Source organism: Muscardinus avellanarius (assembly GCF_963383645.1).
Source record: "Muscardinus avellanarius genome assembly, chromosome: 9".
Lineage (NCBI taxonomy): Eukaryota > Metazoa > Chordata > Mammalia > Rodentia > Gliridae > Muscardinus > Muscardinus avellanarius.
Genome location: NC_137795.1, coordinates 22,101,594 through 22,128,448, shown reverse-complemented (window position 1 = coordinate 22,128,448; position 26,855 = coordinate 22,101,594). Strand labels below are relative to the sequence as shown.

At 38.9% G+C, this 26,855-nt stretch overlaps 1 protein-coding gene across 2 annotated transcripts in view; it reads left to right on the top strand.

Annotated features, from left to right (window-relative positions):
• Positions 1-26,855, top strand: part of AMPH (amphiphysin) — a gene marked incomplete at both ends in the record, with an annotated part of 304,580 nt that overhangs the window by 129,229 nt on the left and 148,496 nt on the right. For both annotated transcript variants that reach the window (XM_080701096.1, XM_080701095.1), the window contains one exon: positions 10,428-10,508. In XM_080701096.1, coding sequence (XP_080557222.1) covers positions 10,428-10,508 — 81 coding nt within the window. The remainder of the gene's footprint in view (positions 1-10,427; positions 10,509-26,855) is intronic.

Sequence of the window (26,855 nt, the reverse complement as noted above, 5' to 3'; positions counted from 1 at the left end):
GAGACTGGCTAATCTCACTTAGCATAATTTTTTAAAAATAGAAACTCTGAGCAGGGTGTGATGGCACACACTTGTAATCCTCATGCTTGGGAGGCTGAGACAGGAGGATCACACAGCTACTTAGTGAGGATCTCAACAACTTAGTGAGACCCTGTTTCCAAATAAATTATAAAGTAGGTCTGGGAGTATAGCCCGGAGGTAGAAAGACCCTGGGTTTCACCCCCAGTACCACCAAATAAATCGAAAATAAAAAATAAAAATAAAAATAGAAACTCCTGAGATTATGTTCAGTGGAATGCCCCTTGAAAAATACTGTTCCAGAAAGCATGTGGAAAATTAGAATAGTAGCTAAAAACCAAATTCTCACCCATCTTAAACATATAATACATAGACTTGCAACAAACACCCTTGCAAAGTTGGAAGGGAGCAGACATTCTTGTTCTAATTGTCTTGGGATACAAAGCAAATAAGCAGGTGTCCCAGATTCCTGCAGAGTTGGTGCTTAATTCTGCCCTTCACCAAAATCTTAGTCTAGGCCCTCAACACTCTGCCTTGATGATTGTGCTTTTCAGCTATACCTGATTTTGCCCATTTCAGCCTTCCAATTTATCTCTTCAAATACAGGAGAAAAATCATTGACAAAGATAAAATACTACATTCAAAATTTTTTCTATGCTTTCTAATTAGTTACTGAAAACTCTTGGTGTTTGTTGCTATAATGAGGTAGGAGTTGGCAGGGTTTGTTGAAACCCTGTTCTGTGATGCAAAGATTCTGAGCTGTAGGGAGCCCATGAAGGTGCGTAGTAGCAGAAAGGGCCTTTGGCGCTGGTGGGTCAGAGAAGGTGCACTGTGAGGGGAGCTGGGCCTGACACCCAAGCTGTGCACTCACCCCCGGAGTGTACTGCTGTACTGATGGTATTGTCTTGTCCTGATGTCTCTGGAGTCACATGAGGTTTTGTGTTTTGCTTTGTTTTATTTTGTTTTCCAGCAGCACCTTCCTCTACAGTGAGTCATTCTTGGTGTCCTGATTTGTAAAATTTATGCAAGGATATGATGTTCTCCTTTGTCTCTTGCTAGCCTAAAGTTTGCTGGGAGGTTTCTTTAAGGGCATATCATACAGGTTTTGTATAATTTGCTCCTCCTCCTCTGGGTTTTTGACTTACTGAAATTACCTATTTTGAACACAGATGTTGTCAAATGCCTTCTCTTTAAGGAGTGTATGGATCAAGTGACTACTATGTCAGTATTCCTGATAATCTCATAAAGCAGAGAGAGCACTCTGTTGTTGAGGGAAGAGCGTGACTATCAGAGCATGTTCCCTCCTCACTGCTCTTGTAAGGTGGTAAAGCCCAGTGGTTAGATGCTGACTCTGGTTTTCAAGCTGGGCTCAGGTACATAACACCAAAGATGATTAAGCACATTTTAAAATACAGGGCATTTAGACCTGTGCTTGATGTTTTAAATTTCCATAGGTGATAGCTAATAAATTAGAATATAATAAAGTGTCATATTTTCACAAGAAGAAAAACAAAAGCATGCTCTCTCTTCCTTGGGGACTCTCCTTTTCCTCAGTATCATACTCATCAGCATGAGCAGCCCCTCTTTCCTGAGGAAGGATCTCAGTTGATACCCTGAATAAGGTTTTGTGAACTTTTTGTCCTATCAGGTGAACATTTTCCTTATAATTTGTCCTGCAGGTCTGTGTTTCCAGATTGATAACTAACCTTCTGTGGGTAGAATGGGGAACGGGCATCATAGAGTGGCCTGAAGCACCTGTATGTAGCCACCATGAACATAGCTGCTCCAAGGTGAACTGCTGACTGTAGATCTCCATGGCTTCCTGGCCGTATATGTTTGTAGCAGCTTCTCTACAAGATAGATTGCCACCAGTTTGGCAAACATGAGTTTTCTTTCAAAAATCTTGCCAGTGGTTGATGGAGGAATCTCTTGCTTAGCTAAGGAGCACGAGAATTTAACCTAATGAGTTTGGAGGACCATTGTATCATTCTGTGTGATTTGATACAGAAACAGCATTCTGCCCTTGTGGGGGGGGGTAAGGGTGACTGGGAAAGGTAGATCTGGTTCATCTCAGAGCCTAAGAGGATGCCCCACATACTGTAGCAAACTTCCACTGAATTTTACTGAATGATTTCTACTCTGGCCTGGAAACTGGAAATATCAGGTTGCATGGAAAAGTAGTTCTGAGACAAGGTGACCCAACCCAGAGAGAGAAGAGCCTCAGATGCCAGGGCTCAAAACCCATTCATCTTTGCTAGATCAGTATTTTTTCCACAGAAGGTTTTTTTTAAAGAGGGAATATTAGTTTTATCTTTTCTCCTTTTTTAAGTCACGAGAACAGATGCCCTCAACTTTAAAGCCTTGAGAAGGGTAGAAAGTCAGATTTCTGGGATACAGCCCACCTCAGGGCAGTTGGAGGGCAGTGTTGGCCGGTACTTACTCTCCCTGTGCTTGCGGCTCTCTCTCCCTCACCTCTCTTTCCCTTCTAGGCACCTGAGTTACTGTCTCCACAGCTTTCCAATTCCCAGATGCCTTTTACTGCTTTGAATAAACCTACTTATGTTTGAGACACCCTAAGTTCTTTCAATTGGATGTTGTTCTTGGACTTTCATGGTCTGAAATCTGCTCCAGTGGGACAGAAGGCTGTGAAAATTCTAACCTGTTTCTGCTTGCCCTTTTTAAAAGTGCTCCCCATAATTAGCAGAAATGCTTGTCAGCCTGAGAGGCTTTGACGATGTGATTGGTACTATGTTGTTGAGCCCTGACAAGGCAGGGTTGGCTCTTGTCATACTGGTACAGAAATCAGTCTCCCAGAAGACAAGACAAAGGACAATGTGAAGACCTCACAGTGCACAAGGAACACACCAACAGATGATATTTAGTGATTCATCATATTTCTATCAAATTATGGCAAGTTAGCATCACTTCTTTAAGTCCTAAAACACCTCTAGAAAATGGTCAAAGGACTGGTAGCCTGAAGTTTGGGAAGCAGTGCAGTAGATGTCCAGTAAGATGTGTTAGAAAAGTATCTGAAGTGCTTTTACCATCTCCCAATGGCTTTTCTCTCATTTTTTTGTGAAGATGGAAAGTGTGGAGAGAGGAGCATCTCCTTGTTTAGAGAAGACTAATTAAATTCTCTTCTTGACTTTTAGAGTCTGGCTCAAGAAAGCTTGAGTCACCTAGAGTTGGACGATCCTCTAGTGGAGTCCTCATCTCACTGCATAAATCTCTTTGAAGCATTCCTAGGGCCAATCCTGCCAAGTTCTTTTACTCATTGCTCTTGTGAAAGTACCAAGCCATGCATAAAAGCATGTCTCTGCCATTTCACATGGACTTCATCTTAAACGTCCTGGTAGTCTGCATCTGCTCCCCTTGTTAACTTCCCCACTTCTGTTCACAGGACTAGTTTTCTTGTTTGAGGTCACACTTTACTGTTGCCTGACCTTGCTTTGATGTTTTCCTTTAACAGAAGTTATTTTCATGTGGAATGGAAGATTATGAATTTTTCCTTTGACTTACAGTGCCAACTACTTTTTAAAAGTCTGCCAACTTCGTATTTCATTTTTGCAGAGTAGATCTTTTACTTCAAAGATAATGTTCACCGGCGCTGACACCTATTTTGGAACAATCACAATTTTGTTGTTAATTTTGTTGCTGCTGTTTTCCAATGTCAAGTAATACACTGAGTTGAATATTCTTTTTGAATTTTACCTATTTTTATTTTATTTTACTCCTAGCCACTTGTATTTTTTTTTTATTTTGAAACAGGATCTCACTAGGTTGTTGAGAGACTCACTAAGTTGCTGGTTTAAAATATTTGGAAACAGATCTTACTACTGCAAAAGTCAAAATTTTATTTGAATTGCATTTTGAGAATTAAAAATCAGAATTATGGTCCTGCATTACAGGACAACTGCCCAGATAAAATAGTTCTAAATTTTTAGGAAATTTTATGCCTGCCTGCCTGCCTGCCTTCTCTCCTTCCTTCCTTCCTTCCTTCCTTCCTTCCTTCCTTCCTTCCTTCCTTCCTTCCTTCCTTCCTTCCTACATTGTTTCATGGTACTAGAGATTGAACCCAAAGACATTCTTACCTTTAATTTATACCCCAGCCCTATTTTATTTTTATTTTGAAACAGGGTGTCTCACTAGGTTGTTGAGAGTCTCACTACTTGTTGGGGCTGGCTTCAAACCAGTGATTTCTCTTTCTCAGCCTCCTAAGAACTTGGATTGCAGGCCTGCACCACCATATCCAGCTTCTGGAGCACTTTAAACAGGATAAATTGCTCTAGAAAAGCATGCGTTCTCTGTGTCATTGAGGCAGCTCTCACATTAGGAGGCACTGGAAGAGTTTAAGGTGAGATCATCCAAGTTCACATATTCTTGCTTTTCTTTTTATTTAACTTTTATTCGCCTGTCATGATGTCTTTTAGGACTAGAATTTCTGAGCTTGTACTCTGGGCAAAAGGGGAAGCACACAGCTCTGGGAGAATATTGCAGAATCTCATTGAAAACAGGTAAAATTTGAAAAGCATTTTCAAATGAGTATATTATTTGGCAATGAAAAACAGCAGCAATAGAACTAACAACAGAAATCGGATTGTTCCCTAACAGTCAGGTGTCAGCATCGGTGAACATTATTTTTGAAGTAAAATATTTAAGTTCTAAAACAAAATGTCAAAGAATTGTCAAATAACTCAAAGAATTGTCTTCCTTTTGCCTGCATGTGGAATATGTCTTATGTTATCAAAATCTGAATATCAGATAAATGAATAATATAAAGCAATCCTCCTGTAATATCAATGTGCCAAAATGTTCAGCCAAACTGGTATTTTTTCTTCCCTCCTTCTCTCCCTCCCTCCCTTCCTTCTTTTCTTTTTCTTCTTTATTTTCTTTTATGTTTTTTGGGGGGAGGATACTGGGGATTGAACTCAGGGACATTCTACCTCTGAGATATACCCCTAGCTATTTTTATTTTTTATTTTGCAACAAGATTTCGCTAGGTTGATGAGAGTCTCACTACTTTCTGAGGCTAGCTTCAAGCATGCAAACCTCCTGTCTCAGCCTCTCAAGAACTGGTATTACAGGTGTGTGCTACCACTCCTGGCTCTAAACTGGTATTTGCAGCCTAGCCAATGAAGCAGGGAATGAGAGAGGTCATCTAAACTATCAGCTCACTCTCACATATTAGTGACAAAGCAAAAGATGTTTTAGTTATTTCAGTTCTAAGTTTCACTGCCTTTGGAGTTTTCAGAGATTTTCTTTGTAGCAGATCAATCTTGCTATCTATATTGAGGTTTCCAATAGAAAAATCACAAAACTCTTTAAAAGTAGTCAACTGGACCATTCATAATGTCTACCTCTGTTGGACCTTCAGTTCAATTTAAAAGTACTGTTGTGTGTTTCTGGTTTTGATTTTTTCAAGTTTTACATCTGAATCATTCCTGTCTCCCTGGCATCTTTATTATGACCTGATACCCCTTCATTTCTTGGCAGATAACTTTTTTAACCTCATAGGAAAAATGGATCTACTCTGTATGTATTCTTCTTCCAGATTTTGTCTCTACATAGGCAAATTTGTCTCCTTTCCCACTCATCTTTCCGCATATTCCAGAGGAATATTTGTTCATCTCCCTAAGCAAGATGAATTCACCATCCTTTTCCTTTCCCACATCTACACACTGAGACTTTTCTGCATAGGTAGTCCTCCTTGCCTCTTTCTTTCTGTCGTCAGTCATTCCTTCCATAGAAACAGTGCCAAGTTTCACCCAGTTTAGAAAGTTCTTCCTTGACTCTGCATACCCCTAAGTTCTAGATAGAGCAATACTTTCTCTAATGTCTCAATTTCTACTTAGACTACTGTGATATGTTTTTAGACTCTATCATCTCACTAAGTAGCTCTTGGCAAGGTTTCCAAGGGAAACAGTGGTTGTGAAATTCAATGGACACTTTCAAGTCTTTTTTGTTTTTGATCTTGTTAAGTTTTTATAGCACTTGAAACTGTCTTCCTCTGGATTCTGTGAATTTATTTCTGGTTCAAATGTATTTCTTGGACTCTTAATTTCCTGCCAACAATACTCTTCCTCTGCTCATCCTTCAAACCACGATTCTCTTGGACTCTTTGGTCCACTTCTTTCTCCATACCATACTTTCTCTGAGTCTCTGATACCTTCCAGTACCCTCACTTGTGCTCTATTCTAGAGACGTCCAAAAGTATCTGTAACTGAGAACATTATCTCAGAACTTTTTAATATCTGTTCTTTAGTACATCTCTACGTGGATGCCACTGAGGTTTCTAAACCTTTGCAAGTACAGAATGTCCTTCTTGGAGAGAGCTACACAGGCTCTTCAGTAGACCTGCAGTCATTTTAGTCTCTTTTTAATCATTCACCCTTTTCATCTCTTAAACCATGACTACTGTGAATTATATTTCTCAAAGATTTGTCTTATCTATTTTTTTAGCTCAGGCTCTGCATGTATTCTCTGGACCTTTTCCATAGCCCTTAAATAGTGTTGCTCTCCTTTAATTTGTCCTTAGCATTGACACCAAGGAGTGCAAACCTAATCATGCAGCTTCCTTTGGAGAAACACTTCATTGACTCTCCATGGTTGATATAAGGAAAATGAAGTTCTTCTTATTGTCACCAAGTTTTTCCATAATCTTCTGTCTGCTCATCACAGCAGCCTGATCATCACATAATCTTCTGTCTGCTCATCACAGCTACTCCAGCACCATGTCTCAAATGCTGGGCTTTAATAGCAGCACGCCATCACATATTCTAACATGTGGTTTGCCTTTCTGAAAGCTTTTGCACAGTGTTTTGCACAGTGTTTTGTAAGTATGAAAAGATTTTCTTCTCTACCTGCTACTCATTATAATTTGTCTTCATATGTGGGGAAAAGTCTAATAGCATAAATAGAGTTCTGGAATTAGAAAGTATGTACAGTATTACTTATTCCATTCACCTCTGGCCCCTTAACCATTGGGTAAGCTCAACTAAGTTCTGGGGAGTTGAGTTGACCTATACCAACAGACTATTAAGTTTCCAGAAATTGAGAATGACTGTGTGTGTGTGTGTGTGTGTGTGTGTGTGTGTGTGTGTGTTTTGTATAGCCTTTATCTGCTGATACTGATTCTTGATCTTTTTTTAGCATAAAAACTCTCTTTTTTGTTTTGATCGTCCTTCAGATGTTTGAAGGTATCTGTGCTTTTACCTGGATCTTGTTTTCTCCCTGGTAACATATCAAATTACATCAAGTATTTCTCTTTTCATATGATGTCAACTTTCTTCAATCTTTTGGTGCCTCTTTTTTTTTTTTTGGCTCCATATGGTCTGTCTACTTATGTGTTTATGTGTTTACCAACTTGTCCACCTCAGAGAGTTTTCAAGGTTGTGTCCTGGTAGTTATTAAGCTTAACACTGCAGACCAAGATCCTATTAGATGCCTCGGCAGCAAAATCACTTTGTTGACACATTGACTGTCTGCTAAAGTTATTTCTTATTTCCACTTAAGGGCAGAAACCATGCATCTCTAATATCTACCCAGTTGCATTTTGGTTGAAAGTCAATTATAAAAATTTGGTACTTATACAATTCTATTTTTTACCTAAATTTTATACCCATTGCGTTTCATTTTCATGGAAAAGGTCATCTGTAAATTCTGATTCTTATCATATAATGTGTTTCATATCCTCCCCAGCCCTCTGCCAACATGAATATATACTATTAAGGAAATTATTTAATAGTGTTGGATAATGATATCTTTAAAACAGTAAGTGTCTTTATTGAGTATTATCTATATACAGGGCATTACAGTTTAGCATTTCAATGTGTATCTTTAGTGATTTCACATAGTATTGTGAAGTAGACATTATTAATTATTTTATCCACAAGGTATTAAATTGGAGATGGGTCTTTGAAAGCTCTCTCCGGAAAACTTACTTTCAGTTAGCATTAATTCACCCATCAATATCTTTTGAGAGGGGTCTTTTAACTATTTCCTAACAAATTCCATTACTTGTTATAGAATCTAAGATATAAATATCATATACACAAGATATAGTATGAAAAACTCCTGTTACCTTAGCGACATAAACCACTGAGAAATTGTGGAAAATATAAAATGTTAAAAAGAAGAAAAATATTGTCACCATTGTTGTCTTCTTACCAAGCAGAAATAACCACTATTAACTTTTACCATACTCTTCAGCCTTTTATTACCAAATTTACATAATCTCATGTTTCTTCTGCCTTTTACTCCCTTGTTAAAGTGTCTAGTTCTTCTAAAAATACACTGTGTTCTGCTTCAAGGAATGCTTATGCAAGTTGCAGGAGATTTGGCATGACTATATACCCTTTTTGTAATTATGTTAGTAGCTACTACTAGCTTTTGTTAAACAAATTTGCAATGAGGAATACAATATATTTTATATTGTAGGACAGTCAAATGGAAGCCAATAAAAGTGCTAACAAAGCTCTTTCCAAAGAACCACAAGACCTCTGTTACTTCCCTTCAAGTTCTAGGTCACTTTTCTCACTCTGCCCTCACTTTAAAAGCCTACTCTAAAACTTCTCAGTTTGTATAGATATAGCTTTGATTCTGGAAAAAAATAGCATAATCTTATGCAAAGCTAAGTCAAGAATGTAATTTATTTAATTATATGTGTTAATGCTCAAATGTGTATCTTTTAAATAAAAATGCTTGTTTGTATTTTTGGAAGGCATAAATGCAGTTCTTATTTTCTTGAATAAGTTGGTGTTTCAGGTAAAAGATGGGAACATTGAATAGTGAGCCCAATAATGACTGTCTGAATCTTTCAGCTCTGTCCCCAAGCCACTTCTGCTGTCTCTCTAGGAACTGCTTCTTCCGGTACTCTGCTATGCTCTAGGCAAGCAAGATCACTTCTGCCCTGTCCTATAAAGTATAATGGTATTTTCTGTGATTTCCTTGGGCCACTTGGCTAGAATGAACTTGGCTCCATTCCTGCTGGTGGGAATTTTTAACAAGCACAATGCAAATAACTTCCACAAAGCATTCCCTGGAGACTTCAGCTCTCAGAAATATTGCAGAGAACACAAAACGACCTCCTCATATTGCTTTTAACACATTGTTTTTCACTTATTCTTATTAACATGATTGTATGTTTCTCTAGATATAAGTTAGATAAGTGCTTGTTTATTTGTCATTTTATTTCTGAATGACCAATGGTTAGCATGGGTCTTCATATATCTCATGGCCTCTTGGAGTATTGAGGGCAAATATCAGAAGATAATACTATTCTTTTTTTAAAATAAATTTTTATTAGTGCATTGTAGTCATACTTCTTAATAGGATAAAAAGACTTGAGATATACATGCACACATCACCCAATCAGCCCTTACCCAATCCCTCCCCTCCCTCTCCCTCCTTCCCATGCTTGGTTTCCTGATTAACTTTGATATGTTTGTTTAAGTACATCATTTGGTTTAAAGAATTTCCCTCTTACCCCCTCCCATCCCCTCAGATAGGGCACTTTAATTGCTCCTCTATAGGATCTCTTCTTCATCTAGAGTTCCTCCTGTTACCCATTTCTCCCTAGTTTCTGCACATTAGGAAACCCATCTGATTTCTTATTTTTTGTGACATTTCACTGCAAATGCCATAATTTTGTTCTCCTTTATGGCTGGGTAAATTCCACTGTGTACACATCGCAGAGTTTTGTAATCCACTCATCTGTTGAAGGAATACTATTCTTAGGAAGCAGTCAAATAGCTTTAATTCACTGTTCAACAAACAACTGTGCACCTATTATGCATTAAGAATTGTCTTTGGACAAAAGGATAATTAAAACATAGCTTCTAGCTGGGTGTGGTGGTGCATGTTCCTAATCCCAGCACTCTGGAGACTGAGACCGGTGGATCATGGTTCAAGGACAGCCTCAGCCACTCAGTGAGGCCCTCTGCAACTTAGTGAGACCCTGTTTCAGAATAAAGAATAAAAAATAGGACAAAGGTTGTGGCTTGGAGATCAAATGCCCCTGGGTTCCATTCCTAAACCTGCCCCCCCCCGAAAAAAAATAGCTTCTGTCTTTAAGTCATGCACAACTTCTTGAAAGAAGCAGATAATGAATGAATGAATGAATGAATGAATGAATGAATGAACACCTAAATTCAATGAATGTAGCATGACCCTTCCTCAAAATTACACAGACTCTGGGTGATGGATTCACGATTCAAATCCAGGTCTGTTCTTTTCCAAAGCCACCAATCCAAGATGCTTCCAGAACAGAAAAACTAGTAGTTCTGAGAGTGGGTTCTCTTTAGTCTCCTCAGAGCAGAGTGATAGCTTTTCTTTTGTTCTTTCCCTGAAAAGGCACATCTTCCTCTGGAAACATCATTAAGTGAAACCATTTTATTTTATTTACAAACTAGGTCCTCCAGAAGCTGGGGAAAGCTGATGAGACAAAAGATGAACAGTTTGAAGAGTATGTACAGAACTTCAAACGGCAAGAGGTGAGCCCTTTCATCCAATTTCTGGAGTGGGAAATGGTTTGAACTGTGTGTGTTACCATGTGTTGTACTTGGATATGATTTGGTTGTCCCCCAAAGTTCATGTGTTGAAATTTAATTTCCATTGTTAAGATATTGGAAGCTTAATTCTATGATGGTGCTTAGAGGTGAGGCCTTTGGAAGGTGATTATGATTAGAGAAGGTCATTAGGGTGGATCCCCTATGACTGAATCCTCATGGCTTTATGAAAAGAGGGAACAGATACCAGAAGAGACACGCACACTTCCTGTCATATGCCATGAGATAATTTGCTCTGCTCTAGGAAACCTCTTCTCTGTAACTAACATGGTCTGTGGTGTTGTGAATTTTTTTTAAATACTAGCTATACCCATTTAATTTCTTATTTTGAAACAGAGTCTCCCCAAGTTGTAGAGGGCCTCCCTAAGTTGATGAGGCTGGCTTTGAACCTACCATCCTCCTCCTGTCTCAACCTCACAAGTTCTGAGATCATAGGCATATACTACCATACCTGGCTGGTCTTGTGTTATTGACAACAGAAAAGAGACTAACCCTGTAAATAACTAAAAAGTGTTAAAATTGAGGAAGCAACAGATGGGCTTGGCATTAACTTGCTAATTCTGCTGGCTCTTCTTTTGTGAAAGACAAGGGAAGAGGTGGTAGTAGACAAAAGGAGGAAGGGAATTTGGGGCTTAGGGTATGAGGAGGTAAAGACTGCTGCTCCAGACCTCTTATTTTTGACCTAAAGGAAAGATCATAGTTCTTGATTATTTATATTCCATTATATATTAGAGAGATAGTAAACACTTCTGGAAAAATGGTTTCAGTTGTTACGTGCTTCAAGATTGTGCATTCTTAATAGGAATTACATTTCCCCTAAGGGGGTAGAATTTGGTTCTTGGTAGATGAAAAAAAAAACCTATTCTTTTAGTGCATAAAATACAGATAAACATACATTAGACACATAGTATATTTATGCTGTTAAAATTTCATGGGGATGTGATTAGAAAAAAAATCTCCTTTGAGGAAGTGATAATAAAAAATAAATTCTAAGAAATACAGTTTGTGATGTCCCTTTTGTGGACAGCTGTATGTTTAACATGTGCATGTTAAAGGAAACAAGCTATTTTTTGCTATTAAACATACATTTATTGGAATTTACTTGATGTGAAGCTCTGTGCTAGGTTTGGTAGGAGATCAGATCTGAAGGAGCACTCTATCTTCTAAGAGCTTACAACCTAATATCGAGGTGATAGTTGGAAAGGGGAGAGGAGAGGCCAAGTCCACAGAGTTCCAATGTAGGAATAATCATAGTGTTTGATTGCTATGATTGAGCTAAATGGGGAAGAGTAAGAGAGCAGCTGACCCTCTGAGGTTTGAAGCCTTTAGTCTGGAGATCTAGAGGTGGGGTGGGAAAAGCTGAGTCCCTCAGACTGGTAAGTGGGGTGGACATAGGGCCAATGTCAGAACATGGGCTTATCTTCTTGTTGGAGCCATCAGTGTCTTCAGAGGAAGCTGTGGCCTTGTGGATGATGCCATTTGTGGAAAATCATCACAGGTTTTGTTTTTCCTCCTTTGCTCCTGCATGCAGATTGCTAAACTCGGAGGCTTCTTTCTTCTCTATATACATTAAGGGTTGTGTTGTTTCTCACTAGAAAGCAGATATTTCTTTTCTTCATCAAGAGGGATTATCAGATTCAAGCATGGTGGCACGCCCTTGTAATCCCAGTACTTGAGATGCAGAGACATGAGGATTACAGGTCCACTGCCAGCCTCATCTACTTAGTGAGGCCCTCTGCAACATAGTGAGACCTTGTTTCAAAATAAAAAATAATATAGGGCTGGGGTGTAGCTCAGAAGTAGAATGCCCTCGAGTTCAATACCCAGCACTGCAGAGAGAGAGAGAGAGAGAGAGAGAGAGAGAGAGAGAGAGAGAGAGAGAGAGATATTATCAAATTTAGTAGGCCAGTCTCCACCCCAAAACATTTTTGATGTCTCCAATTTTCTTCCAAGACTAAGGGTTAACATGAGCAAATGGATACCCAACTCATCCTGAACAGTGATTTTGTCCTACCTGAAAATAAGGAAAGAGAGGAGGTAGTTGAATAATAATAATAACAGAGAAAAATTGAACATGTCCATATTGCTGAGTATTACAGGACGCTTTGACTTGATGAAGGGGAAGGAGAATTTCTAGAGATTTATTAGATGTTGGTCCACAGAATAAGTTTCCTGCCACCCTCTTCCCCTAGGAGAACGGTCTGCCTCAGCATCTGCTTCATCTGCTGAGTTCTCATCTTCCCCTGTGCTTGGGCCCTGCTCATGCCTGTCATTGTGTTGGGTTGCAGGACGCCCCGGGGAAGCCTGTCAATTGATCCCCTATTGTTTTGCAGGGCAATCCTAAGGGCCTGCTTTCAGGGACTGGGTTTAGAGGAAGAATCGACACCCATTTACAGTTTTCTCTACTTTAGGATTTAGACATTACTCTTTGAGCCTCGACTTCCTTTCTGGCATATTCCTGCAGAGCTAATTAGTCCTTTAGCCCTTGGATTTTTTCGTTTTCACTTTTATGGTATTTTGATATTGTCACCATCTCAAAAGGCTTACTGGAGAAGAGTTGGTTCAACAGGGCATTCGCGCCTGAGAAGCACTTTGCATTTTTGGATCACAGTGAATTTTTATTGCTGTTTTTGGAATTTTTCTGTAGAACTAGAAAAGGATCTACATTTGGTCTAAAATACCAGACAAACATGCACTTGGTTCAATCATCATTTACAGTGGTGAAATAATCTATGTCACTGGGAGTGCAGCGAGGGAGGACTTTACAGTCCTGTTTCGTACTCTGTTTCTTTCACTGCATACATTTTTTATGTCATAGCACATATTTATTCTTGAAGGCTTACACCTTAGCTCTCTGAGGAATATTGGAAGATCTCAAAATCTGGCTAAAACTTCAGAATCTGGGGAAATAGGATAGAAGTGTAAGAAAAGTTATTTCTCAAGGAGTCTCATAGTCCCCTTGAAAAATATTTTGCATTAAAAACATCTTGCATTTCTACATTCTCATTTTTATAATTTTATGTAGACAGAAATATGTTTAAAGTCAGTGGAATGAAAGGGGGTGTCTTACCATCACATGTATATTATAGGAAGACAAGGAGGGAGGTCAGGGAAGATTAAAGGAGGGGAAGGAAAGAGATCTATTCATTTTCAATGGAAAAATATTAGATATTGAGAACTATAACCAAATGATAAATTTATTAATTATTCAGATAAGATGTTTTCTAGACCTCAATATGATTGGTGATCAATTTACACCTGTTTCCATGAATGTGTATGTTGAAAACGGTGTGGTGCATATGTGCAAACGTGAACCAAGGAAGAAACACCTAGCCTGTGGTCACCCCTGCTAGGCCTAATTTTCTTAGTTTTAAGGTCATTGTGAATCATCACCCTGAATGCAGAAGGCTGAAGGGAATCTAAATTTCACATTTTCCTTTGTGTATGTATATAATTTCAAATCCCCCAAAATACTATTAACAGTATGAAATTAACTATATTTAAATTTGCATTTTATATTATAGTCATCTGACCACATGTGAGCATTACTTAATCCCAACTATTTCTACTATTTTAGAATGTTTTAGAAAGTGTTTAAACAAGCCAGGCGTGGTGGCGCATGCTTGTAATCCCAGCATTTGGGAAGATAAGACAGAAGGATTGTGATTTGCAGACAACCTCAGCTACTTAGTGAGTCCCTCTGCAATTTAGTGTTTCAAAGTAAAGAATAAAAAATAGGGCTGGGGGTGTCACTTGGAGCCCTGAGTTCCATCCCCAGTACCACAAAAAAAACAAGAAAAAGAAAAAAGAAAAGAAAGTGTTTAAACATTTGGGACTTGATGACCTTGCTTTTAAATTTCCTTTTCTAGAGTCTTTAGGGGCCTTGAAAGTAGAAATTATTTCTTACTTCCTCATGTTGGGAACAAAAGTTGTAGGAAGATCTGTGTTTCTGGTGAGACATTTAGCTTTAGCTCTATTTTACTTGAACCTGGATTTTCTTTTGGATCTCCAACCTTTTTTTTTCTTTCTAAAAATGGTTCATGTGAATGACAGCATCGGTGAAGGATTTGCACATACTCTCCTGGTTGCCCATTAGACTTACAACTATTGTACTTTCTGTGGCCCAAGTTTCATAAGCCACTTAATTAGTACAGAGAGGAAGGGGAACGCGAGGGGACAGCAAAAGAGAGTACGGGGAGCTTCTCTACAAATAACCTGGAATTGTTTATGATGAGAGCTAAGGAGAACAGGCACTATAGAAATCCATGAGGGCAATGAAAATCTGACCTCAACCTTTCTTCCTGAGAGGGTGTTTTTACTCTGTTTTCTGTTTTTCCTCTCTTAGAGCTGTTAACAGTGGCAAATTTGATTGGTGTGAAGAACACCAGCTACTTTGTTCACCAGGTTGCACAGTGGAAGGAAGGCCCTGGGCTCCTCTCCTCCCCCTTAATAAACACACAGGAAGATGTACACCTGTGGTCAGTGTGCTAATTACAACCAAAAAATTCCTCCTGGGCCCAGATAACTAACTGTTGGATCACATCTTAGTTCAGGTGTGGGCACCCTAATCCAGTTCAGATCCTCTTCTCAAGTCTACCTTGTGTTCCATTTCCCCTTTGAAGCACTGCTGCAGAGTCGTGCTGCTCCTTCTCCCTGTGGCCACTCTTTGGTGTCATATGAGTTGTGTATTCCTTGTCAGAAATGCTCAGTGTGAGGAGTGTTTCAGATTTCAGAGATTTGGGGGTTTGGGAATATTTGTATACACATTACTGATTGAGTGTTATTAATCTGAAAACCTGGAGTGCTCCTCAATCTGAGACTTTTTATTTTTTGAGGTAATGGGGGTAGAACCTGGGGGCATTCTTCCAGCCCTATTTTTTTATTCTTTATTTTGAAACAAGGTCTCACTAAGTTGTGGAGGCCCTCACTAAGCAGCTGAGGCTGGCTGTGAACCGCGAATCTCCTGTCTCAGCTTCCCAAGTACTGGGATTACAAGCATGCGCCACCACGCTCAGCTAATACAAGATTTGTGTGTGTGTGTGTGTGTGTGTGTGTGTGTGTGTGTGTGATACTGGGGATGGAACCCACAGGCTTTCTACCTTTGGGCTATACTCCCAGACCTATTTTATATTTTTATTTGGAAACAGGGTCTCACTAAGTTGCTGAGAGCCTCATAAGTAGCTGAGGCTGGCTTCGAACCTGTGCGATCCTCCTGTCTCAGCCTCCCAAGCGCGGGGATTACAAGCGTGCGCCACCACGCCCGGCAAGATTTTTTGAGTATTATATTATTACTAACAAAATTTTAGGTTTTGGAGCATTTCAGATTTTACATTTTTAAAATGGGCTAGGGATGCACAACATAGACAAAGTAAGAAAGGAAATCATGGGATTTGATACCCTGTCCAGCCTGAGGATTCAGGACTGGTGACTTGTTATCAGGCACCTGCAGTGGTTGTTTGAGAGCAGGGACCAGGTTTTCATAGACTGTGCTGATTGCCTGGGCCAGGTACTGTCTTGTTGCTTTCATCTCTCTACCTCCCCAGGACTGGTGCTTTGCATGGAAGCTTAATGAATACTTGCTAAACACTCAGCTTTTATCAGTGGCAGCAAATAGAATTTTGAATGTATTCCTAAGATATATTTTTATTTGGAGGGTTAAAGAGTTGTAGATTAGTATCTGTGTTTATGTTTGCACATATTTATGACTTTTCCAGAACCTAATATATGCATATAATGATTAAAAAGAAATCTTTAAGAATGAAAGATTTTAAAAAGCATGTAAATAAAAAAGTATACTGGCATGGTGGGTTATCATATGGGTACGTTTTTTTTACTTATGGTAAATCATGAAAATGTTCTGAAAGTGGCAATTTGCTTGAACAGGCTTAGTAGACACTTTCAAATAATTTTAAAAAAATCACAGATAACCATGATGAGAGCATGTTTGTACATTTGCCTCTTACTAAATATATAGGGACCTTTTTCTGAGATAGCCACCGCCTTGATTAAGTGTGAGCCCATCAGGTGTATTTTGAATAATGTCCAATTCTAAACGACAGCACAGAGAACCCCAGTCAGCTTACAAATCTTCCTGTCAGGTTACTAGTCTTTCTGGATTTGGAGTAAAAACTTGAGGCATTGAAATCTGCTCAACAGCAGCATTAGTGTGACCTTAGCTGCCTCGGAATCATTTATATCTGAGCATAGATCCCTGCCTCTCTTGCCAAGTTTCTATCTCCGTAGGTCTGGGGTGAGGCCTGACAAATTCTCAGGTGATGCCTACTTTGCTGATCCATGGACAGTACATTGAAGACCAGTGCACTGTGTCTGTTCACACAGTTTTTCCCAAGTGCTTTTTCTAGTTAGTCCTTAAAAATTCCAATCCTACGTTAGTGTCTAGTCTTAGTATCTTTAAGAAAAAATAAGGATAAGGACTTGGTGATCATTCTCTGGATTATCTGTAATCTGTATATATCAAGTCAACTAAGAGACTCTGATCTTTGACAGGAGTGATTTTGGGCCCAGTGATGGCTCCCTTCCTCCCAGGGTTGTGAAGTGGGAAGCTTGGTGCCCTTTCAGAATGCAAGTGCTCCTGCTTACTTTATTGAAAATGAGTTTAATAAGAGTCTTTCTAGATCTTTGGTTTTCATAGGAGAAAAGAGAGAGAGAGTATTAAAACTCTAGATATAGGATCCTGGGGGGGAAATGAAATGTCTTTATAGTACACTTTGCAAGTGAAAGTGCCTTCTCTGCAAGCAGCTGAGCTGTGTTAAAAGGGAAATTTTTAAGAATGTTGTGTATGTGCATTAGAAAGAAGGAAAAGGCCGGGCACAATGGAGCACACCTGTATTTGGGAGGCAATTTGAGGCAGTCTGAGGCCAGCACATAGTAACTCAGTGAGACTCCATTTCAAAATAAAAAATAAAAAAGGCTGTGGAATATAGAATGCTGAGTTCAATCCCTAGGACCAAACACATACACACCAAAAAATATCAATCAAAATACAGAAAAAGGCGCCGGGCGTGATGGTGCATGCTTGTAATCCCGGCGCTTGGGAGGCGGAGACAGGAGGATCGTGCTGGTTCAAAGCCAGCCTCACTGGCTTAAGAGACCCTGTTTCCAAATAAAAATATAAAATAGGTCTGGAAGTGTAGCCCGGAGGTAGAAGGGTTTCCAGGAACCCCAGTACCCCCCCCCCACACACACACACAAGATACAGAAAAAGAAGAGCAAGTTAAATTCAAAGCAAGCAAAATGAAGGAAATAAAAAAGATAAGGGTAGGAATCAATAAAACTGAAAGTAGGAAAACAACAGAGAAAATAAATGAAACAAAAGCTGATTATTTGAAAAAATAAAACATATAAACTTCTAGGCAAGACTGACAACAACAAAAAGACACAAATCACCAACATCAGAAATGAAACAAAAGGCTCACTTTAGAACCAGTAGCCAGTTAAAGGGAAAAAATAAAATAAGATTTAAAACTTTATACTTAAAAATTTGACAATCACAATGGACCAACTCTTTCATGAGTGCAAACTACCAAAGCTTAAACAAGATAAAATAGGCAAGCTGAGAAGTCCCATAAGCCTTTTAAAAAAAAGTAAATTTGTAATCTAAAACCCAAAAAATAAATCTCTGTACCCAGATGGTTTCACTGGAGGACTCTGACATTTAAAGAAGAATTAACCAATTTTACACATTTTTTACAGAAAGCAGGAGAAAATATTTCTGAACACTCTCTCAAACAGTGGCACCTCCCGTTATGGTTCAGTGCCTCCTGCTTTGTTTGAGCCTTCCCCCTTTTACAGCCTACCTCCTTCTTGGAGGGTAAGAAATTCTGTTTCCACTATTCTTGCTTTGTCTATTTATTTGTGCAACCCCTTTATGTAACCAGTCTCCTGCCCACGTGAGCCATCTCCCCATCTGCTCTGCTGCACCCTTCAGGAGTGTCCTCGGCTGCAGCCTGACTCATGCCTCTGTGCCTCCCAGGGACTCCACTCTCTGGCACTGCCAGCAGATGTCCCCTTCTCCAGGCACCTGCTGAGCGTTCCCCACCCCGCCCAGCCTGGGGGTCTTCCTACTGAGTTCCCTGTGTCCCCAATTTGGCACCTTGCATTTTCTTTCACTAACTTCTGACTTTGTATAAGTAGAAATATTCAGTAGCTTTGAAATATTGTCAACTAATTCATTCCATAGCGAGGATTATATTTAAAAAAACCATGTCTACCATACAAAATTGACCCATGGGCTCACGATATGAAATATGTAAGCATATTATATGTAATACTGTACTGAATGATAAGCATTATTAATGTCCTAAAAGAAAGGTAGTAGCCAAGCATTGTGACACATGCCTATAATCCCAGTACTTGGAAAGCTGAGACAGGAGGATCACAGGTTTAAGACCAGGAACAGCAACTTAATGAGGCTCTCAGCAAATTGTCGAGACCTTTCAAAATAAAAACTAAAATGGGCTGGGTATTTAGCTTGGAGGTAGAATAACCCAGAGTTCAGTCTCCAGTGCCACATATACAGACAGACAGACAGACACACATGCACACACTTAAATAGGTAGTAGATGAAGTGATCTGTTCAGTGGTCAGTCTGAATTTATAATGGGATGACTGTTATCAGCTAAAAATGTGTTTTGTTTGCACTTACTTTCAAAAGATTGTCAGTCTTGAGTTTCAGAAGTCTGAGATCCTGCTTGAGGCCTTTGTCTCTGCCTCATGCAAGGGACCCCAGAGATCCCATGCAGCTCATTTGTAAACAGCCTCCCCCTAGTTTGTCGAGAAAATCTTAGGAGAAGTGTACCAGTAAATCTTGCCAACTAGAACTGACTCTCATTGCTCCCTGCACCAGGGAAATCACTCATTTGGCTCTCATGGCTGCCAGAGAAATCACAGTAATATTCTCAATATTGAAATGAAAGCTCACTCAGGGCAGCTGATACAAACTATAGGTTTGGTTAGAGTATATTTCTTCTATTGTCTATTTTTAGTATTGCAACCCTAAAATGGACATTGTTCTGAACACATATTTGAGAAAAGGAATTTTTTCTTCAGAGTCAGGGGAGAGTGATAAAATGTTTAAATTGCGTTAATTAATGCAGAGAGAGCAGGGCTCTTTGAAATCACAGTGGTCAAAATATTTAAAATGTGTGATAGCATCCATGACGTTCACTGAACAGTAGCTGTTAAGTGTCTGATGAGATGGCTAGCTACCTTCATGTTCAGTTTATGGCTCATTAGTAGACATCCTTTAGCAGAACACAAGTTTAAACTGGATCAGGCTTGTCTTTCCATCCTTCAGGTAATGGGCAAAGATGTTAAATGGAGGGAAAGGAAGTATTTTAATGTGGGATGAAGACCCACTGAAGTATTTAATGGATGTGGAAAACCAGGGGTACAGAATTCAGATGGCATTTCAGCAACGAATGTGTAAAGGAAACTTCTGAAAGACATTTCCTCATATGATATCTCCAACAGAGAACGGATAGTCCACAGATCAAGAAAACAGCATGAAAGTACTGTGGTTGATAGAATTTCTTTTTCCTTTAATGAGGCCTAATAAAGCCAGAGATGATGTTTGGGGGAGTGTGTTCTACTCAACTGCACTTTCCCCCAAATTTGCCAGCAACTTTTTCAATTTTCGAAAATGTGTCTGACTCTACACATACATTTAAAAAATATTTTTTGTGGTGTTGGGGATGGATCCCAGAAGCTTTCTACCTTTGGGCTGCACTCCCAGACCTATTTTATATTTTATTTGGAAACAGGGTCTCATTAAGCTGCTCAGACCCTCACTAAGTAGCTAGGGCTGGCTTCGAATCTGCGTGATCCTCCTGTCTCAGCCTCCCAAGTACTGGGATTACAAGCATGTGCCATTTTTTACTGGTGCATTTTAATTATACTTCATAGTAAAGTTTAATGTGATACAAACATACATGTACACAGCACTTAGTGTGATTCCTTCAACATCCTCTCCTCTCTCCCCTCCTCATATATGTTAGTGATATCTTCATGTATGGACATAGAATTATTTGAATGTTTCTTTCATCAAGCCTTCTTTTTTTCCTCCCTACCTTTCGCCACAGTTATTTTTCACTATTCTACTGGTGTCTCTCCTCATCGGTTTGAAGTTCCTTTCGTTTTCTATTTTCTCTGTAGTTTCCACATATGAAAGAAAACATATGATCCTTGACTTTCTGAAACTGTCTAATCTCACTTAGCATGTTATGGAGGCTCCCTAGAAGAATAGGAATAGAACCACCATATGACACAGCTCTACCATTCCTTGGTATTTTTCCAAAATAAAGTCAGAATACTATAGTGATACATGCATATCCATGTTTATAGCAGCATAATTCACAAAAGGCAAATTATGGAACTAACCTAGGTGTCCATCCACAGATAAATGGATAAAGCAAATATGGTATATATACACAATGGAGTTTTACTAAGTCATAAATAAGAATGAAATTATGTCATTTACACAACATTTTTAGAAAGATTGAACCCAGAGCTATACCCCAACTCTATTTTATTTTGAAATAAGTTCTCACTGGATTGCTGAGAGCCTTACTAAGTTACTGATGCTGATTTCAAACCTGTGACCCTCCTATCTCAGTCTCCCTAGTACTGGGATTCAGTTTCGTGCCACTATGTCTGGCTTACACATACATTTTGACATGAGGAAATCTTTGATCTCTTGTCCAAGGTGGTTTCCTCAATTATCCCCTTAAGAACATGTATGTACATGACACCGAGCAAGTTATGCTTATTTGGTCTTTGTCTCTATCCAGTTCCCTGCTCTGTAAAACACTAATTATTTGCAGCTTCAGTTTGCTCTGGGATTCTTCTCACACTGAGAGCTCTTTCTATAGCCACATACAGAGATTTGATCATACTTTGCCTTTTAGTATTTGGCTGCACTCAACTACTGGGAAGTCTAGAGAATGGTTTTACTCCTTTGGGATCATACTAAGGGGCCCGTTGGAATCAAGACGTTCTCATTATTAAGGCATAAAGGAAGCCGAGGCAGTGAATAGTTGGTGGTCAGTGACTAAAGGTGTTGTTTAGGGACCAGGCATGTTTCCAAACCCTTTTCCACTTCCCCACCACTGCTCCCTTGGGATTGGACTTCCCTTCTCTGACCCACCATGTCTATGTTCAAGTTACTTCTTCTTTTTTTTTTTCAGTACTAGGGATGGAATCCAGGGGCATTCTACCTCCAAGCTATACCCCCAGCTCTATTTTTTATTTTTTTTATTTTGAAACAGGGTCTTACTGAGTTGTGAAGGGCCTCACTAAGTAGCTGCGGCTGTCTGTGAACTGTGATTCTTTTATCTCAGCCTCCCAAATACTGGGATTACAAGCTCGTGCCATCAGGCCTGTCTTAAGCTCCTCCTTCTTTAAGGTAAACTCACAAGACAAAATCTGTCTGTGGTTTTCCATTTCCCTGTTAGGAGTTTCTTTTCCTCTGTGGACTTCATTCATGCTTCAGTATTTGTAATCCAGTTTTCTTATGTGGCATTATTTGATATGTGTCCATGTCCTATTGGGCTATAAAATATTTGAATAAAGATAATCATTTTAAGGAATCTTCCACAGCCTCTAGCACCTCTTGGGACTAGTATCACATTTTGAGTTGTCTCCTAACACATATTCTCTGTATTTTTCCTTTCATTTGTGTTTGTATGCCTCCTTATTTGCTTAATACAAATGCCCCCTTTCACAGTTTTACTTCTTTTGTTCTTATTTTTCACAGAAGAATATCTACTGGGCAATGTCTGACATGGCCTGGGCTTGATTGTACCCTGGGTTCTAAATCTGCCCTGATCATCATAGAGCTGCCATGTATATTATTTTCATTCTTTAAAGAATATTACTTGTTTTTACCAACTAAATATGATAAGTAATTTTAATTGTGCAGAAGAATGTTTATCTCATTGACTTATACTCTCCACTTTGTAGAATTTTAAATTTTTTTATAATTTTGCGTTTTAGAGCAAGTTTACTATTCTCTGAAAGGAAGATACTTTATATCACAGAGCTTGAATACCCAGGCTCTTTTATTTTATTGTTCCTGAGAGAATTATGGAATTTGTTGCCTGAATTTATAACAGACTTCTATTAAAGTTTAAGCTAAAAATAACACAGTATTCTATATTATAATTAATATATATTTCTGCATCTCTGGAAATAGAGTTTAACTAGAGGTACTTTTTATGTGATACTGGGAATTGAACCAGAGGCATTGTATTTATAAACTATACCCCTGGTTCTATTTTATTTTGAAACAGGGTCTTCCTGAGTTGTGGAAGGCCACATTAAGTTGCTGTTGAGACTGACATTTTGAACTTGCGATCCTACTGTCTCAGCCTTCCAAGTACTGGGATTACAAGCATGTACCACCATGCCCAGGTTAGAGGCACTCTTAATTCTTATTTCTGCAGAAGATTTTTAATATTGTAAACCAACTTAGAATACGTATGTTTTATAACACTTAAAGTGTTCTATTTTAATATCAACTTTTTAAAGTATACTTATATCGATGCATTGTAATCATACAGCATAATGATGTTCAACATGATAAGGACATACATACACACAGCACTTGCTGAACTTCCTCCTGGGCCACAGTGCCCTCAGTTAGGAGTCTCTCTCTGCCCTCCTCTGTATATGATATTGAGATTGGCATTGATAATTTAATATGTATGGATAGTGTTATTTGAAGTACTTTTTTAGGTTATTTGACAGGCGATTCTGTGTGGAGGCACATGTGGAACAAAAGTGTGAACTACTTATGCACCCATTTGCCATACATTGATTGACTATCTTCCATTTGCCAGAAACTGATCTGGGCTTGGGGGATTTCAGTAAGATTTGCAAAGGTCACTGCCACTGCAGATCTTAAGTTTCAAGATAATAAACAGGATACAATAAATAGATTATGTTGTCTTCTAGAAAACCCCAATAGCTACAAAAACAAGAAGAAGAGAATAGATATAGCAAGGTGCAAAATATCAGGTGGCTTTGCGACAGAAGCAAGTTTCAAGTTTGATTCCGAGGGGAACAAAGAAATATGACTATAACAAGGAGAGGTAGTGGTGTCAAGAGGACATTTTTTTTAAGATGGCAAGTCCTATTAAGAGAAAAATGTGATTCATCAGAGAAAGGGGAGAACAGGTGGTCTGCATCTTTGAGAAGGTAAGTGAAAGAGGGAGTTGTACAACAAACTTGGAGGGATTGGAATGAGCTCAAATATAGCAATTCAATTAATACAGAAGATAAAAGGTAGAGAACAACTTCTTTATGAATATATGTCCATCAGAAGTGTTCTTGACTACTGAACACATACCTATTGAGTGCCTGCTAAGCACAAGACACCATGCAGGTTGCTGAGAAAATGTGATGAGTAATTCAGACCTAATTCCATTGCCAAGCTTTCATCCTAGTGCACAGAAGTCTCTTTTATTTATCTTTTGAATAGTTAAAGTAGTAGAAAAGGGAAATAGAATCTTGACATGATATAACTGTGCTTTTATCAATATATAATTTGTGTTCTAGGTTCTTCACTTAACTTAATGAATGAGTGAATGAATGTACTCTTACCTCAACTTGTAGTCTTAGGGAAAAATGTTTATATCTTCTTACAATCCCATTTCTTGAGAGACTCCTCAAGATCCATAGCTATCTACTAAATATTACTGCAAAGGGCTTCACCCATAGAGCTGCTCAGGTAGTAACTAAATATTCATTATGTGATTGGCTCTGAGGTTCTTAGTTTAACTGATTTATATGTAGTTATGTTCACTATATGGAAAAAAAACAAAAGAATTTGGACAATAAGTTTTTAGTTAAGACTGCTGTTTTCTTTTGTGATACTATTTTTAAATATGTTTACTGGTGCTTTGTAATTATAGTTCATAGTGAAGTTCAAAGTGATAAAAATATATATGCACACAGGTCTTGGTGTGTTTTCCTTTAGGAAATACCCTTTCCACCCCTTCGCAAATATATTAGTGATATTGGTATTATTCCTTCATATATGGACACAGCATGATTTGAACTGTTTCTTTCATCAGTTTTTTTCTTCCCATATTCCTCTCCCATTTCCCTTTCACCATTCGTGTCTCTCTCTCTCTCTCTCTCTCTCTCTCTCTCTCTCTCTCTCTGTGTGTGTGTGTGTGTGTGTGTGTGTGTGTTACTATGGATTTAACTCAGGGGCATTCTACTTCTGAGATACGGTCCCAGCCCTATTTTACTTTTTATTTCTATTTAATTTTTTGTGGTACTGGGGATGGAACCCAGGGGCACTCTACCTCTGAGCTACACCCCCAGCTGTATTTTTTATTCTTTATTTGGAAACAGGGTCTCACTGAGTTGCGGAGGGCCTCACTAAGTAGCTGAGGCTGTCCGCGAACTGTGATGCTCCTGTCTCAGCTTCTCAAATGCTGGAATTACAAGAGTGCACCACCTCACCCAGCTTTTTTTTTTTTTTTATTTTGAAATAGCGTATCACTATTTTGCCAGAGGGCCTTGCTAAGTTTCTGAGGCTATCTGTGAAACTTTGATTCTCCTGTTTCAGCTTTTCAAGTACTAGGATTATAAAAATGCACCACCATCCTTGACCCCTTCAACTATTCTACTGGTCTTCCTCCTCACTTATCTAAAGTTTTTTTTTGTTATTTACTGTTGTTTTTATAAAAATATGTATTTTGTTTATATACTCATGATTTATAGTCCTTCTCTGCCCACTAAGTAAAACTCACCTTGATTTATGCAATTTATTTCTGTGGGAGGGAGCAGATAGTATAGATGTCGAAAAGATATATTGGCCCTTGCTCTTAAACCTTTTCTGCATTTCTCTGTGCTCTTTCTAGTCAGTATCCAACACATCCATTAGTCTGCCTTCTTCATGTGAATGTCAGGTTGCTGTCCATGGTGCCAGATAAGAGAAAGAAAACAAATTCTTGTTTCATTTGCTGTAGAACCTGCCCATCTATTACTTTCTTTACTCTTTCTTTGTTCCATTCTGTCAACAAGATTGTCTTTTTAGCTCTGGCCTCTATAAATCAAAAGTTTTAAACCAAACTAGAATTTGATGAAGTCAAATTATAGCTGTTCAAGCTTTACTCTGTGCCATTTCCTATGTAGCCTGTTCTCAATTTAAGAAATCACTCCTAGGATCGCGCAGGTTCGAAGCCAGCTGTGCGCTGGCTTAGGAGACCCTGTTTCCAAATAAAAATGTAAAAATAGGTCTGGGAGTGTAGCCCGGAGGTAGAAGGGCTTCCAGGAACCTCAGTACCGCCAAAAAAAAAAAAAAAAAAATCACTCCTAGAGGAGGCTCTTCATGGTATTCTTCTGAAGGTTTCCTTTTGGCCATATTATTCTGTTGCCTACATTTAGTCGTCTTTTACTTTACAATATTAATTAACCATGCCAATGGAAGAGGGCTTAGTCTCCCATTCCTCAACATTCATTTAGACACCAATTTCAAATATTGCTGCTTCTCCTTGTGAGAAAAGCTCATTCTCTAGTTTTAACACTCCTTTCTAAATGCTACCTAGATTGACTGTTCCATTATGATAAAGAGATACAGAAAATTAGGCCTAGGAGAGTTCCTGAAATGGTTGTGAACAGCTGCATGAATGAGCTGCACTTGGTTTTTAAACTTGCATCAGTTTTCTTGGTTTCCCTTGACTGTGATTCTCCTAAGTCACCTTGTAAGGCCAATATTTTACTTTACCATTGGAGTAGCAATCTAAATAAAAGAGGATGCATTAGTATATGTGTTTTGTGGTGGGTTGACAGAAATTTGGAGCCAGACACATGTTTAAGTGTTTTCTAAGCAATTTCACACTAGAGCTATGTTTTAGAGTATCCATTAACACACTAAGTATCCACTAAGTGACAGACCTAGTAAAAAATAATATTAGAGGTTCCAAATAACCATCACCTGGAGGCCTTTTAAAAATATCTATTCCCTTGCCGGGCGTGGTGGCGCACGCTTGTAATCCCCGCGCTTGGGAGGTAGAGACTGGAGGATCGCGCAGGTTCGAAGCCAGCTGTGCTGGCTTAAGAGACCCTGTTTCCAAATAAAAACGTATAAAACAGGTGTCTGGGAGTGTAGCCTGGAGGTAGAAGGGCTTCTAGGAACCCCAGTACCACCAAAAAAAAATTATCTGTTCCTAACCGGGCATAGTGGCACATGCTTGTAATCCCAGTACTTGGGAGACTGAGACAAGATGATTGCAGGCTTGC